The sequence below is a fragment of the Crinia signifera genome, chromosome 8 (genome assembly GCF_055691185.1).
Source record: "Crinia signifera chromosome 8, ASM5569118v1, whole genome shotgun sequence".
Taxonomy (NCBI): Eukaryota; Metazoa; Chordata; class Amphibia; order Anura; family Myobatrachidae; genus Crinia; species Crinia signifera.
The window spans coordinates 163,763,190-163,779,910 of NC_139224.1; the positions used below are offsets into that span (position 1 = coordinate 163,763,190).

The following is a 16,721-nucleotide window of genomic DNA, read 5'->3' on the forward strand; positions in this document are numbered from 1 at the left end:
CGCTGTCATCGTGTCTGTTTCCAAAACAGTTCCTAGAAGAATTAGGGAAGGCCATCAAATAGTTTATCATCGATGTTGCCATCTTTACGTTATGGAAAACCATTGGTGCTCTGAACCACGGATGTGTGTTGCTCCGCCCACCCTCATCCTCCCACTCTCCCCAATCCCTGATTGGTCTGCTGCAATCCTGCATCCCACGGTAGTGATGCCCTACCGTGGGATGCAGGATTGCAGCAGACCAATCGGGGATTGGGGAGAGTGGGAGGATGAGGGTGGGCGTAGCCACACACCCTGCTTTAAAAAAAAAACATTGGCACATCTTCGGCAAACCATTAACGGTTAAATCCCTCAATAGGCAATGGCCTTCTCCAGGAGGAATCCCTCAACATCTACCAACGTACAATGGGAAGAAACACATATACAGAATTAACCTTGGCAAATGTAATGGCTCCAACTGCATATTGGGGCTAATTCAGAGATTCAAACCAATGGTTAACGTACATATCAGATGTTATGTGGACTGCGCATGCGCCGGACCTATACTGTGCATGTGCAGACCGGCGCCTGAACTGTCCTATGCAGTACACCCTAACCGCAACACGGTTGACCGACACGATCGTTTGGGGGGCTAGTAAGGGCGAGCATAGCCATAAAGTCAGAAAACAGGGGCATCCTAGTCCTGTTCTCTGGGCCAACATGTCTGTATTTGAATGCACTCTTTGGACACATCTTCAATGGCAAGGGCAGCATACGGACACCGGCCACCCATGGTCACGCAGATGATCCGATGCTGCGCCTTCTATTTATACGAGCTACAGCTGCCGTACGAACCGTGCCCATATCGGAGTCAGTCACACCATTGCTTAGCTTGTAACTTTGGTCAACTTCAGACTCTGATTGGCTTCAGATTCCTGTTATCAGCACTAGAACTCTCGTACACCCACAGATGGAAACCACACAGATGGAATCTCCAAGAGGAACTTTGCATCTGATGGTCCCAGTAATTGGTTTGGAATGTGAAGAGTCTCTCTCTTCCATGTCACCTTGCGTGAAGTATTTGTGCTCGAACGACGGTCCAGTATGGGATAAGAGAAGAATTCATTACTCCCAAATCCTCGTGAATATTCATCGCCGCGTCCGCCCTCATAAATATTAAACCGGCATTTTCTTGATCAAATAAAATCTCGTTTGTAACCGGTGTCTCGAGCTAAAGACCAGCAAAATAATTATGGATTGGCGATAGGCATCAGAGCTCTTGCAATGATCCATCATGTTGTCGGATCAAATGCTGAGTTTTAACGAGTCGCACTGGGATTACATAGAGGTGCTGATTACTTTCAGTGTTTGCCTAGAACGCCTTCTGTTTCCCTTTGAACCTCAAAGATTTACAGAATTTCTGCTTTCCCTGAACATCTGACGGTAAAAGCGTAAATAAATAAAAGCTCCAACCTATTAAAAGGACTCCAAATCTGTTATGCAAAATAGATTTTAGTTGGGCAGGCGGCGATGCCATTTAAACGTAAGTTGACTCAGCAGTTGTCAGATGGGCATAGAGTTTCATCAAAAGGGGCATGTTTTGGGCAAAAAGCCTTACCAGTCAGAAAAATGGAAGTAGAGTCGGATCCAGGCAAAACACCCTGAACCCCCAGCCAGGGATCCCCAAAATGGTTTGATCTGGGTAACCGTGCCTGGAGACTTTGTGAAAGATGGAGCTGGCGTACCGAGGTGTTCTTCCTCAAGGTCATTTGTCACATATATATAGTTTTACTATTGTCATTTGTTTTTTAATTGATTCACAGCAACATCTTCAATGTAATTAAACTGCTGTAGAGAGTGAGATGCTTGTAGCACACGCTTTCGCCACTAGGTGAATGTTTGTGGAACCCTTTGGAGCCAGTGTGCCCATCGACTCTGCAGGGGAAGTTAGCGTCTGACTCCAGTAATGTTTTTCCCCAACGAGTTATTCTATCGCCTATTTTTGGGATAGTTGATTTACACGAACAACGCACTGCTGTGAAGTTCTTATTTGGGTAAAAATGCGTTGGAAACGGTTTTCATGTAAGCTACAAACAGCTTATAAGGAAGATGTCGTAAAAAAAGTTTAGGAATGGTTCTCTAGTTTCAACCGATGTGAAATGTCAATTGACGATCAACCTCATTTTGGACATCCTTCGACCACCAGAATTGATAAAAACTTTATAAAAGATTCAGTAAACCATTCTGGATTCGCTGTCGGACCTCAAATTTGTTCTCCAGGGTCAAACAGCCAACCAAAGTTTTTATTTGGAAATTTTTAAAAAGTTACTTTACGATTTCAGGAAAAAAATCCAGATTGGTGGCAAACCGGTTGAGTGGTTCTTCCATCATTACAGCACACCTGCCCACACGGCACTGAAACCCACATGACACCATTGCCGCACCCACCATATTCAAATGATCTCAACCCATCCTATTTTTTCTTTTTCCCTCGGATGAAAGGAGACCTTAAAATGAAAAATGTTTTGCTGATATTGAAGGGGTGAAACAAAAAAACAGCAAAAGGTACTAAAAGGCACCAATGACGATGAGTTTAAAAAATGTTTTGAGTAATGGAAATAATTTTTGGACAAATGTAGTGATTCAGGTAGAGAGTACGTTGACGGTGACTGGAGTCTCAAATTGTACAAATAAATACAGAGTCGTATAAATGAATCCCTGTTTCTTTTGGGTATCCCCGCTTTACACATCTGCTCACATGGAAATGCACAAAGGAGAAATCATCGATGGTCACTGACCATCGAACGGTTTCTCCAGCCTTCGCTTTGAAAAGTAAGTCTCTACTTCTCGAACCATCTAAAGGATTTAGAAATCTGTGGGACATAGGGAAGGGCAGGGGCGGATTGGCCCACTGGGAAACCGGTGGGCTGGCAAAAAACTCATTAAAAAGGGGCCGGCCGCGCTCCCCCCCTGGGCTAGCTGGGCCACAGGCAGCAGCAGCAGCAGCACTTTGCCCAAATTCAAAATGGCCTGCACCTCCCAGGCTCCAAGCTACCGTTCCCCCTCCACCCGGCCAGCAGAAAAAAGAAGCAGCAGCAGGTGAGAGCCCCCCCCACGCGCGCGCCGCATCACATACTGCCACAGCCCCCGCTCTGAATTCGAGTCCCAATCCGCCCCTGGGGAAGGGGACACAGAATGCTCATACAGTGGATGCGTTGTATTCTTGGATGTAAAACTCTGACATTTGTTAAAATTCCAGATAGACCTGAAGGATCCGCTCCGATGTATCACAGACAGGGCTCATGCGGTCATACATACACAGTGTAATACGACAATTACAGTACACAGACCAATGGAAAAATTCTCAGTTTTAATGATTTTAAAAAATAGGCTACAAACATTATTGAGCTATATAGTGATAGCAGTGACATTTATATTTAACCTGTATTAGCCATATCCTTTCCTGTAGAAAAATGTGAAATGTATTTTCCCCTCCCAATATTTGTATTCTACTGATTAACTTCGTGATTTAGAAGAAAAGCACCAAAAACATAGCTTATCCCCCGTCCCGCAGGCCCACACATAGAAAACGCTTGGGCTAGCTCATTCCAATGTGCCGCCTCCTTCAAAGTCCTTGGAACTTCCTGTGGAAGATCAATCGGTGGAAACAGCAATATGCAACCTGATTGTCTAGCCGTTTTAGCACCAGGCGTCATTTCTTTCAGCATTTCAGTTTTACTTCTGATTTACCTCTTGTATTATTCATTTGAGACAGGCTCCACCTGTACAGTCTTTTCTACATCTTTCACTTTCTTGTGTTGAAATGTTCTATAAACTGGGCAAAATACAAAAGTGCTACAGGAGTGTGCGAAACACGTCACACTACAATGATATATACCTCTAATTTGGCAGGATGAGTTAGAACTTCATTTGCTCCAGATCAAGTGATCAGAAACCGTTACCGGTAAAGTCAGGGGTGAGGCTTGACTGAGTGAACAATGTGGCACCATGTAGTGAGCAACAAGGACAGTACGTGAGTAAGCTTGTACAGACATCTAACAAAAGATTTTAACAAATCGAGTTCACGACTTAACCCTTTGAGTGCCAAGGTTTTTTTTTTTTCAAAATAGGTGTTAAAATTGCCAAGCAAACCTTTTTTTTATTAAACCTTTTGAGTGCCGATGTTGCTGTGAGAGATCCGCAAAATATCAGCTCACAGCGACTGTTCCTTACTTGGGGTGCAATATTTAACTAAACTTCAATTAATTGACTTTTGGTTTAGTCACATTTAGCCTCAATGTATCAGTACGATGAGGACACTTTGTAATATCCTAATATATTCAAGGGTCACATGGCGTCATATTTCTCTGCTGCAATTTAGGGAACATAATTTATTTTTTAAAAAAGCATTAGGCTCTTCAGCAGTGATGTCACTAGTTCCTGATGCAGTGATGTCACTGGTTTCCGATGCAGTGATGTCACTGGTTCCGGATGCAGATGCCTTTTCATGAGCAGAGGTTCAGCCCACAATATAGCCACTTCCGCCATATGTACAAGATGTTTATTAAGACGTTTCTTCTTCTCAATGTCTGTGTTAATCAGTAACTACAACATAGATTTCCAGGATTTTGCATTTCACCAGAATTTATGAGTGGAGGACCCACAAAGGACCCACCCACCCTCTATAAAACCTCCCCATAATGCAGTACATTCTCATTTCCTGGATCCCATATCTTGTGGGTGCCGGACGACTCACCGACATTCGGGATTCCGACAGTCATTACCCCGGCGTCGGAATCCCTGCTCCCTTGTTGGGGTCGTTGTGCTCCCCCCCGCTGTGCAGTCGGGATTCCGACTTCGGGCTAATGACTGTCGGAATCCCGACTGTCGTTGTGTTATACCACACCCTATCCTGTAACTTACCATTATTATAGGCTAGAGTAGGGGCAGGCAACCCTGGGCACTATGGTTGTTTTTAGTGGCACCCACAGGTCAGTAGCACCCACGGGGCCATTTTGAGTGTCACCCGCTGGGTCAGCCTCTTCCCTATGAGGTAACCCGTGCTGTTCCTTTCCTGCTACACCTCTTTCCTCACAGAGGTGAATTTTTTAGAGCATCTCCAAAGTGCATAATCCAAGCGGGGCCTATGTACCCAGCGAAGCCTGGGCCTCTAATGACTGAACTCTGCAGCAGTTAGTCCAGCTCATAGTCGAGCAACACTACAAAATTCTCCAGACTGGAAACTACAAACATATCCCGGGCAAACTTGCAGGAAAGCTACTGATATAATCACCCCTCAAATGATAATGTCGACATGGATTTTTTTTATTTTTTGTGTAGTGCATGAGAAGAAAAATTTTCTTGTCAACGTTTTGCTAATGTCGACCTGTCATCCGGATACCGTATGTGGAAGTCTAGGTACACACACGCCATTTTTGTGATAGTATGGCCGCCATTTTGGTTCGCAGAGTTGCGCAAATAAAGTTCCATACCCGAGTATGTGTGACAATGTGGACCAGAAGAGTAGACATACTATCACACATAAATTCATAATAACACACTTACACGAAAGGAAATATAGTTAAAAGGTTTAGAACGCCACACATAGCTTAGTTAGCCCTGCACACAGCTGTCTGTATCGTGTTTAGTACCGTTCCGCTCAGCTCATCATGCAAAGTATTCCGGTCATTGCGAATATTTCGCAATGTACACTGTCCGATAGTTATGGACTAAATCCATATTCCAGAGACAGTTTCTGTTGTAAGTAGTTAACAAAGGAAACTAGCTCAAACCGGTTCTTATCCTTGCTGACGCCGAAACCACCAAACAAAGGACTCTTAAAGTTCACTCCCCTGCACCTGGTCAGACCAGGTACAGCGTCTAACCTCCAATTGCAGTGGACCGGACATATGATCTCTGGCCAATGAGAATGGCCTTTGACCTCCCCCTTCTGACCCTATAAGATAGGCGACACAGAGCAGCCAGGGTCTTTTTCGGCACAACTACTTTCCCTGGACCTTCCTACCGGACTATCGCTCATTCCTGAACGATAGTGAGCTCTGACCGGACTGCTTTTCACATACTAGATGACCACGGTAAACGGTTGCATTTATCACGGTATTTATCCTTGTAGTTATTGTTGGCTCATTGTGTCTTGTATTTGTATTCTTTCCCCTTAGCAGAGAGTGTTTAGTATTCATTGTTATTGTATTGTATCACTTGTTATACCTGTTTATTCTTAATTCTGTAACCCCCTTTTGTCCATTAGGGACTTTAATACAATCTCTTTATGGAGTTCTAACCTCCTTATTTCTATTCCGTGGTCGTGTCTAGTTATTCGCATAATAGCGATAAGGTACATTAAGGACTCTGTCCTTACATTGCGGACTCTGTCCTTTAAGGTATATTCTCACAATTGGAGACAAGTCCTGCGAAAGGATCTCTTATTAAGGTATCGGTTCTTGGTGTATAACATACAATAGACTGTACGCTGCGCTGCGCTACGTTTTGTTCGCACGCAGTTAGGTATAAAGGGTAAGCAGGTTACGGACACATTACGTAACCTGCGCTTTCCACTTATTGTATCTCTGGTCATAGTTTAATCACCATTAACAATTGGGGGCACGTCCGTCCGCTCCACATTCCAGAACTCAGTACCAGGCGTGCGACCCGACCTATACCAGCAAAAGGGTGGAAGTATTATCCATTGCTGGATAGGCCAGGTCCGCGGCGGTGCGGGGTTCGGGAAGTGCTAGCGCTGAACCCGGAGTACAATAGGTGAAAGCCACGTGTTTTAAAGTATATCATACCTAAGTGTTTAGTAAACTGTACTTCTGCCTGCCACAAGTAGTTTAACGGGGTATAGTGTCTTGGGTTGCTTGTTTATTACAGTATATGTACCACGTGCGATAAGGTTCGCACACGTGGAATCTGTGTTTATTATAGTACATAGAGGATCCCCTCTGTGCAAAAACTATAATTGTTTATTGTTAGCTACCGCAAAAACAGGGACTCCGCCACGTGGCGACAAGTCCTGGGCCTTTTTGCAGTAACGTAAAGCGTCTATTGTGTATTACGCAAGGTGCGCGCGCACGTGCCCACATCGGGAAAGTTTCGCATCTTTGTACGTGGTTTACGGATTAAGTGCGGGATTTATTTCGCATCTTGATACGTAACTCTCGGACAGAGTTAAGGGATTTATTCCACATTTAGGCGCAATTACTGCGTATATCGAAACCCGAGCGCAACCTTGCAAATACACTATAGAACACGTGGGTGGCCGATTCATCGGCGGCCTGTGAACAAGCGCACGTACACACGTGGCTGTTCATTGGTACTGCACACGCAGCACACATAGGAAGAAGTGAACAGTATTTAAACCACTAGCTTTATTTAAACAGTATAGTAATATACTGCGAATGAAGCGGTGATTAAGAAAAGAAAATAAGGTTTTCTTTTTGTTCATTTTCTCATAAGCAAGCAACTCAAGCATTATTTTAATAGATTCCTATAGTTTATTATAAGGGATTTATACCTGCATAAGAATCTAGTGAAAAGCTACCAGCCTGGGAAAATTTTCTGTACAGAAATATTTCACAAATTAGCATAAGACCAAGGTGTAACTAGCGCCCAGTGTGAAAAATAACTGAGGCAAACGGGTGTGTGACGGCACGACTCAGCGCAGTGTAGTCCAGTGTAGGACAGTCCAGTTAGGACCGGGTTCACGTGACGACGTGCCCATAGGAACTGCCCCTTCAGTGGAATTAATTCCGCTAGGAGGGTACAAGAAGATATATCGGAACGCACTTGTTTCCGATTAGCTACTTTAGAAATCCGATTTTTGGGGGTATAGGATAGCAAGTTTGTTATACCCTGGAAAAATTGTGCCGCATCAAGCAAGTTGGCTAGAAGTTCGCTGCTAGTTGAGAGCTTGGTGATTGAGTATCATACCTCGCATTGTGGGCTCTTCGCTTGATTGCGTCGAAGTGTCGCTGTGTGGAGAAGTGAGTGTTTGGGGAGCTCTCAGATAATTAATAACCCACCGATTATCTATTAAGCTGTGAACGTTTATTCCTGTAACTATGGGTAATAACGGGTCACGCTGTGATAACGTGCAGGATAGGGAGGAAGCAAGCCGGCCAAGAGGATCGGCTGCTTTTATTATGTGCAAGAAGCACGGTGAACTCGCAGTTGTTTACCAAAATAAATGGAGAAAAATGACACAAGGCAGCAAGTTAGAATTTCCCAGTGTTGGTAGCTTCGATCCAGAAATCTTATCGGCAGTAAAAGATGAAATATGCCTACTCTCCAGTCGTAAGGAGAGAGTGAAGCATATAGATATTCTTAAATTGTGGCAGAAGGAAGGACAGGAACAATGGGGAATCAAAGGTCTGGCAATACCGGACACAATCAGCCACAATAAAAATGCAACCGTTGCCGCAATAGAATCAGCTCCCCCACCCCCATATGTGCCGAAGGGGTTAATGTCTCATAAGAAAGACCTAAGTAATAATGCAACAGTTACTAACTTGTATCCTGTTTTATCCCCTTATAAGGAAACCCGAGAGGAAAACGAGCAGCTGTTGGCACTGGCCGTCTCCCATGCACTTAATATGCTTGAGGGTAAAGCTCAACCCACTGCTGGGGCTCCAGCACAGGAGGAGGAGGCAGCTGGTGCCAACGGCATAGAAGTGGACTCAGGTAAGGATGCACTACACAGCACAGACACAGACGACTCCCAAGCAGGTCCCAGTAATGCAGAGGTGGTACAAACATACCCTGTACGCACACTGGAGGTTCCCTATGGTAAGGCAGACAGAGAGGGTGTGATACCTACCAGAAAGATGACCATGCTAAACCCATGGACACGGTTAGAGCTGCGGTCCATCATTACAGATTTCCCTGATCCTAGGAAAAATCTGGCTCTGTGCCGGAAATTTGTAAGGGATCTGGGAAACTCTGATGAGCCCACCAACAAGGATTGGAGAATCATGTTGAGGGCCTGTCTCCCCACTCACATTGACATCCTGAAATTCATTCAGGATAGTGGATTGAAAGTGGACAAGGAGATAAATGATGACATCAACCAGGAAAATATACGCCAAATCAACTTACAGTTGGGAGTGTATTTTCCTGCAGCAGTGGAATATAGCAAGATATTCTCCATTCATACACCCTCCCGCCCTCTACGGTCAGCTGACGACTGTCGTCTCTCCTCCACCCTGATCACTGCTTCCCATGCTAGAGTACAGGACTTTGCCCGTGCTGCACCCCTTCAGTGGAACGCACTCCCTCGCTCCATTAGACTCTCCCCGACCTTGCAAAGCTTCAAACGGGCACTGAAAACTCACCTATTCATCAAAGCGTACCCTTCCACTGCATAAACCAGCTGGTTCTCCGACCCCTTGCCTGTTTCCTGTTTACATCCTGCTATCTAACCACCACCCCCTCGCTTGCACCTCTTGTAATCTGTCTGTCTCCCCTTCCTACTAGATTGTAAGCTCCTCCGAGTAGGGCCCTCTTCCCTCCTGTTGTCAAAGCCCACTTCTCTTCACATTTCACTCACAGCTCTCCTTTACTCCAACACTCAGTGACCATCTTCATACTCATCTCCATCATTGGCCTCAAGCCTCTAGTTGTATGTTGATTGGGTCCTCACTACTTACATTTAAGCTGTAATGTGTATTGAACTGTGGTGCTCTTTATTTGTACTGTATTTTTGTTATTTATTCAATGTTATGCCAAGTTTTGTCTCCCTGTATTGTTCCTTTGTACGGCGCTGCGAAACACCTGTGGCGCCTTATAAATAAAATTATAATAATAATAATAATAATATTCACTATCAAACAAAAAGATGGTGAAGTAGCTAGCGAATATTTCAACCGGAGTTTGATGGCGGTATCAAAATACACTGGTGTCTATAAACCTAAGGACGACCCCCACTTGAGGGAGCTGATTGTGTCTGTGCTGGTGGAAGGGCTTAACGAAAACCTGAGAGCCAGAGTCCAAACTTCCTTTCCAAATTGGCGTGGAATGACAGTAGACGCCCTACGGGAATCTGCTGTGGACCACGACCGCAACATTAAGAAGCACAGGGAACTGCAAACTGACAAACTGATGATGGTTAGCATCCAAGCCCTTACTAATGCCCCAAACAAAGCTGCCTACCAACGAAACACCAGGGACACAGGTAGAAAGCCAATTATCTGTTACAACTGCAATAGGAAAGGTCATTACTCAGCTCATTGTAGGTCAGGAAACCCCAGGAGTTATCAAGACACATAAGCGAGAATGGGAATCTCACAAAGGTGAGACACGGAGATACCCAGCCCCTAGACAATGGGAGGAGACAGACAGGTCACGCAACATGCCTCCTCCCCATCTGATGACTGACACTGTGCTGAGGGCAACCCAGGTCAGACAATAGGAAGCAGGTCATACCTGCATCCTACAACCAGTTAGACTAATTCAATACCTTAGGGAGGAGCCTCAGATATGGGTAAGTGGAATAGTTTAAATATAAAGTTTTTTGTACCTAACCCGTTAACAACATTCCCTCCTGGTCTAGGTTGTGTCAAGCAATTAGTAGCAGCAATTGGGGTAACAGGAAAAATACAGCATTACCCACTGACGAAACCAGCAGATGTTACAAGCGGGCCTCTGCATACCAAACACTCTTTTCTGTTGGCTGCAGCGGCCCGACTAACCTCCTGGGTAGAGATTTACTATGTAAAATGGGATGTGTCATCTATTGCACCCCTGATGGGGTATTTCTGGACACTCCTAGAAATCTTACACAAGAAGTGCAAGATATGCTGGACAGTCCTCAGAGGCTAATGTTGTATTCCACTGTTATAGAGTCAAATCCATCTAAGGTAGCTAAAAACTACAGCACAAATACCGAGTTCCCTTTGAACTAAAGATGGGAAGGACACAGGATCAATGGCAACCATAGCTTCAATAGAAACCCTGTTAAAAACAGAAAGTATAGCGCCCCAAAGTACAGCTTCACCATTCGAAACCTGAGGTTGAGCTGGGAAAATACCCAGTGAAATAACAAGGTTCCCAAAAGAGAACTTTTAGCTAAATACCCCTAGACACAGCCCATAGTCACAACCACACTGGGAAACAGAAAGAAAGGGAGGGCTTAAGAAGCAGAACAGGAGTTGAAAAGGGTAAGAACCAAATAGTTGAGAGCCAATTCCCCCATAGTGCTAAATCCTGGCGTCCTCAAAAATAAAAGAAAAATGTTTCTGTTGAAAATAAATGTACACATTACTGTCATTAATATCTTCTACCCTTTTTTTTTGAGTTTTTCTCTCTCTCTTTTTCCAATTTTTTCTCCTTCCCCTACCCTTCTGTTCCAGAGACCCACAAATCATAGAAAAACAGTTCGAAGAATCTGTCGCACCCCCAGCAGAGAAATACCATTGTGAATATGCGGTACCCTGTAAAGCAAGTAGTCACAATATAGATATTTTTCAGTAAATTTTGAACAAAGTCCCAATAACTGTAAGCATTACTCCTAATGTTACCCAGGGCAACCACAGCCACCATCTTGTGAAAAGCAGTCCAAGTAATACACAAAGCATTTCCCTTCTACAAAGAATGAAAAGGGTTGTAAAATGCATTTACATATAAATAGGTGCAATCACAATACCCATGTCTTCACAGACAGATGTGGACAATAAAGAAGGAGAAACAGGCCTGATTACAGCTTTTTGCCATGGGTAAAACTGACACAAGAGACCATGTGATTTAGAGTATTAGACCTGCTGAGGGGGCGACAGATATAGTGACGTAAGAAACCTGGTGATGCCAGCCTGACCAATGTCGTACTGCAGTGTACAATTAAAACCCTATTACTTAAGCACTTCATATTTGTCTACACAGTGTAGTTGCCATAGCACTACTGGTAAACAAAACTGAGAATGTGGTGTTGGGGTGTGTTCTAACTGTTTATGCTCCTCGTATAGTCTGGACACTCCTAAAATTCTGCCAAAACATTTGAAAAATATTCATCAGCCAAGTTCACTAAATGGGAACTTGCATTGATGTTACCATGAAAAATGGGTAATATTGTAAACCCAGCAACACTCTTACCAGGTGTGCCCACTAAGGCACAAAGGGTGGAGTGGTGCTGAGGTTGCTGGAATAGTGGAATTTAGTGGGAGCCGAGATGAATATGATTGCATGACATGTTTGAATCAGACCTTTGCAGCATGCCCCCAAAGGGTGGTAACAACCCATTGGAAGAGGTAATTCATTTTTGTTTTTTTTTTCTCGTTCTTTCCACAACACCGAGAGGGAAAATTGTACACTGGCTATACTGTAATAGATGGAAAAGGCATAGTAGAGGCTGAACCCATTGGACATCTCACTCAGCAGCAGCAGTCTCATTAATAGTACTGCGAACTGAGAGAAAAAAAAAAAAAACAGTCAATATTCATGCCGACTCCAAGTATGTTTGTTGGGGTAATACAAAAGATCTTAGGCCCTATGGCGCCTCAGATGTTCTGTTTCAGTAGCTGGCACTCCAGTGGCGCAAGCGTTGTAAGTTTAAAAGATTCTTGACAATCATACAGCTGCCGGACAGAGTGGCTGTTATCAAGTGTAAAAACCACATCCTCAATGAGGATTCAGTGTCACTTGATAATGAACATGCTGGCAAGGCAGCTGGGTGAGCCATGCGCTCTGCGGATAATGTTTGTGTTCCCCCTATAAATGTCAGTATATTCACATAGTAATACAAGATTTGTGTCCCCTGCAGGAGAAGCAGTCTGGAAGCCGAAGGGATGTGGACAGGAATAGAAAGATGGACAAGGAAAACCAGTGACTCTGAGAACATGCCAAACTGTCAGGACAGAGATAGCCCATGGCCTGACTTGTCTTGACAGGGAAGGTATGTGGAAAAAAATTAGTCCGAAATTACTGGTGTGGCCACAGACAGGTAAGACGACAGAATCATGCCTTACTTGTCTGGAGGAAAGAAACTGCAACGGCTGTTCCCACAGAGCCATCTCCACATCCCTCCTCCAGCAGGATCCTCTGCAGGTAATACAAAAAATTGGCTTTGCACAGTCCACTCTAGAATCATTATAGTTATTTATTTATTATTAGTTTTTTATGTATATATATATATGTAGGTGTTGACGTTTGTGTGTATAGATATGGCAGCCCAGAAGCACCCTTGAGTATGCAAATATATATATAAAAGGTTTAAGTCATGTGTGAACCTTTAGGGACTGATGGTACACCCCATAAAACTCCTTTTGTAATAGTAGAATCACTCTCAGAACCCCACCAAAATTTGTCCCCATCGAAACATTGCTTGGCGGGCAGCTACAGGTTATGGTAATCCCACAAGAAGATCCTAGACCACAAATGCAAGTGATGTATCCACACCTGGAAAACTGCAGCAAAAGGACTTTGTTGACACCTGTTGTGAACTGTCATAACCATGAACCAGGAGATGTTGTTGTTGTTTCCCCTGCTTTGCCATATACAGGTTGCTTGATAGACCTTTGGAAAGAACCACCCCAAAATCTTGTTGACCAGCACTACCTCAATAACAAAGTCGCAGAGAGAGAGATTCGGGTACGTTCGTCCTACTGCCAAAGGAACTGAAAACCAGAAGGTCCTTACACTCGAGGGCGAAAGAAAGAAATCGCTAAGAGGCACCATTTCGGGAGGACTGGAGAGCAGCTAAGGTCAAGCAACCTGTACAAGCTACAAAAGGGACTGTGACACACCCCACTGGTAACAGGTTGAAAGGATCACTAACAAAATTTTTCCTTTCTCAGTTTTCTCTACTGTTGTGGGTCCTATTCTTGTCTTTCCCCCCCCCACTATCCGTTCTCATCTTCCAAATCAAGGATACCGCCGCCGCCCTGCTGCCAGGCATTGGACGGACGATACAGAGTTCTGAGAGTGTGTTACCCATCCCAGCTTAGGTCAAGGTAGAATCTATAAACTTGACACCTTACCCAGGACCGGATGTTTTAATACCATCATACTTAAAAGCATATCAAAAAGAGAGACAACAAAGAGTTCAAGAGTCTGTTGTCACAAACAATACCTACCAAAGGATGCCATATCTGAAGAACGTGTATATGTTGTAACCACCCCTGTTTTTATTTTTATCCCAAAAATTGTACATTATCCTTCGTGACCCTGAGTAGATTGTTCGATAAATGCGGCCCATCGTTTATCCATGATCCTGGATCGGCCGAGAGCAGATGGTTTACTCCCCTTATATGTTTATTTCATGTATCCCAATTTCTCTGTTAGGATTATGAATTTCTGTCTTGTCGTGTGAAATATTTTGTAATGTAACAGTTTTATATTTACTGTTAAAGGGTGGACTGTGGAAGTCTAGGTACACACACGCCATTTTTTTGTGATAGTATGGCCGCCATTTTGGTTCGCAGAGTTGCGCAAATAAAGTTCCATACCCGAGTATGTGTGACAATGTGGACCAGAAGAGTAGACATACTATCACACATAAATTCATAATAACACACTTACACGAAAGGAAATATAGTTAAAAGGTTTAGAACGCCACACATAGCTTAGTTAGCCCTGCACACAGCTGTCTGTATCGTGTTTAGTACCGTTCCGCTCAGCTCATCATGCAAAGTATTCCGGTCATTGCGAATATTTCGCAATGTACACTGTCCGATAGTTATGGACTAAATCCATATTCCAGAGACAGTTTCTGTTGTAAGTAGTTAACAAAGGAAACTAGCTCAAACCGGTTCTTATCCTTGCTGACGCCGAAACCACCAAACAAAGGACTCTTAAAGTTCACTCCCCTGCACCTGGTCAGACCAGGTACAGCGTCTAACCTCCAATTGCAGTGGACCGGACATATGATCTCTGGCCAATGAGAATGGCCTTTGACCTCCCCCTTCTGACCCTATAAGATAGGCGACACAGAGCAGCCAGGGTCTTTTTCGGCACAACTACTTTCCCTGGACCTTCCTACCGGACTATCGCTCATTCCTGAACGATAGTGAGCTCTGACCGGACTGCTTTTCACATACTAGATGACCACGGTAAACGGTTGCATTTATCACGGTATTTATCCTTGTAGTTATTGTTGGCTCATTGTGTCTTGTATTTGTATTCTTTCCCCTTAGCAGAGAGTGTTTAGTATTCATTGTTATTGTATTGTATCACTTGTTATACCTGTTTATTCTTAATTCTGTAACCCCCTTTTGTCCATTAGGGACTTTAATACAATCTCTTTATGGAGTTCTAACCTCCTTATTTCTATTCCGTGGTCGTGTCTAGTTATTCGCATAATAGCGATAAGGTACATTAAGGACTCTGTCCTTACATTGCGGACTCTGTCCTTTAAGGTATATTCTCACAATTGGAGACAAGTCCTGCGAAAGGATCTCTTATTAAGGTATCGGTTCTTGGTGTATAACATACAATAGACTGTACGCTGCGCTGCGCTACGTTTTGTTCGCACGCAGTTAGGTATAAAGGGTAAGCAGGTTACGGACACATTACGTAACCTGCGCTTTCCACTTATTGTATCTCTGGTCATAGTTTAATCACCATTAACACGTAATAACGGTGGTAGCAACCAAAAACCATTTTGGTTTGTAATGTTGAGCGTCAAAGACAATAATCTGCCCGGGGTTTCAGAGTTACAGAAAATGACCCACAAACCACATTCATTAGAAACCTTCTCCAGTAGCCTCTTTAAAACTACGATCATTGCAAAAAATATATATCCGTAGAAAACCAAAGAAGATTTTTCTATTAAGCCACAGCCGGGAGAAACACACCGACATCAATATCATATTGTGGAGAGCGGACCATCACGGGGAATGCTCAATGTTGTAAAACATTTCCCATGGTCGACGGAGATTTGTGAAATGCTGACTAATCCACTAAACCGCTGGGACTGCAGAAATGAGAGAGACTTGTTTATCCACCTGTACAGGAACCAGGTCTCCTGTTATCACTGGGCCATCGTGGCCCCTGTGGGTCTGGAGCAGATGCTTCACACTCAACTCGAAAATGTACCTTGGGTCGACAGCGGGAAGCTCGGAGCAGTTGCAAGACTCTCGCAGTTTGATGGCCTGAAAAAAGGGAAAGTTTAAGACAGTGTCATTTACAACAAATGATGGTACACAACTGGGGCTCAACGACTGCATTACCGTTATTCAGAATCAAACAATTTAATCTGTGCCGGTGACGCCCGTGTCGTTCAGTTGTAAGATTGTTAAGCGTTTAACACACATTATGGTGCCCATACACAAGGGCAAGATATGGCATGAGATAGGCCCGCCGGTCGAAACCCTTGTCGCCTTATATTATGTGCGGCACATAATATCTATTATTGCATTGCATGTGTAGTAGTAGTTCATTTATTTATAAGGCGCCACAAAGTGTCCGCAGCGCCGTACACAGCAAACAAAAAACAAATGACAAGGTAACGTACAGGGTGTGTTGATAAAATACAGCATAAATAGGGGTATAGCTGGTAGAACTAAAATCAGCATCAGTTCTGAAGTAGGTGTCGAAATTGTCGAGGAGACTGAAGATGAAGTAGAGGAAGGGAAGAACAGGGCAGGAGCACTGGTGAGGTAAAGAGGTAGGGTGAGTACGTGAGGAAGGAGGGCCCTACTCATAAAAGTTAACGGAGGTGGGTGGACGAACGAAAAACAATAGGATAAGTAGGAACTGATGGGAACAGATGGAGGGGTAGGGTAGGAAGGAGAGGAGGA

General features: G+C 44.0%; 1 protein-coding gene across 3 annotated transcripts in view; it reads right to left on the minus strand.

Moving 5' to 3' along the window:
• Nucleotides 1–3,333: 3,333 nt before the first annotated feature.
• The window catches only part of OMA1 (OMA1 zinc metallopeptidase), an 80,375-nt gene continuing 66,987 nt past the window's right edge, over nt 3,334–16,721 (minus strand). For all 3 annotated transcript variants that reach the window (XM_083157614.1, XM_083157615.1, XM_083157616.1), the window contains one exon: nt 3,334–16,073. In XM_083157614.1, the coding sequence (XP_083013740.1) occupies nt 15,882–16,073 (192 nt within the window). In that variant the 3' untranslated portion in view covers nt 3,334–15,881. The remainder of the gene's footprint in view (nt 16,074–16,721) is intronic.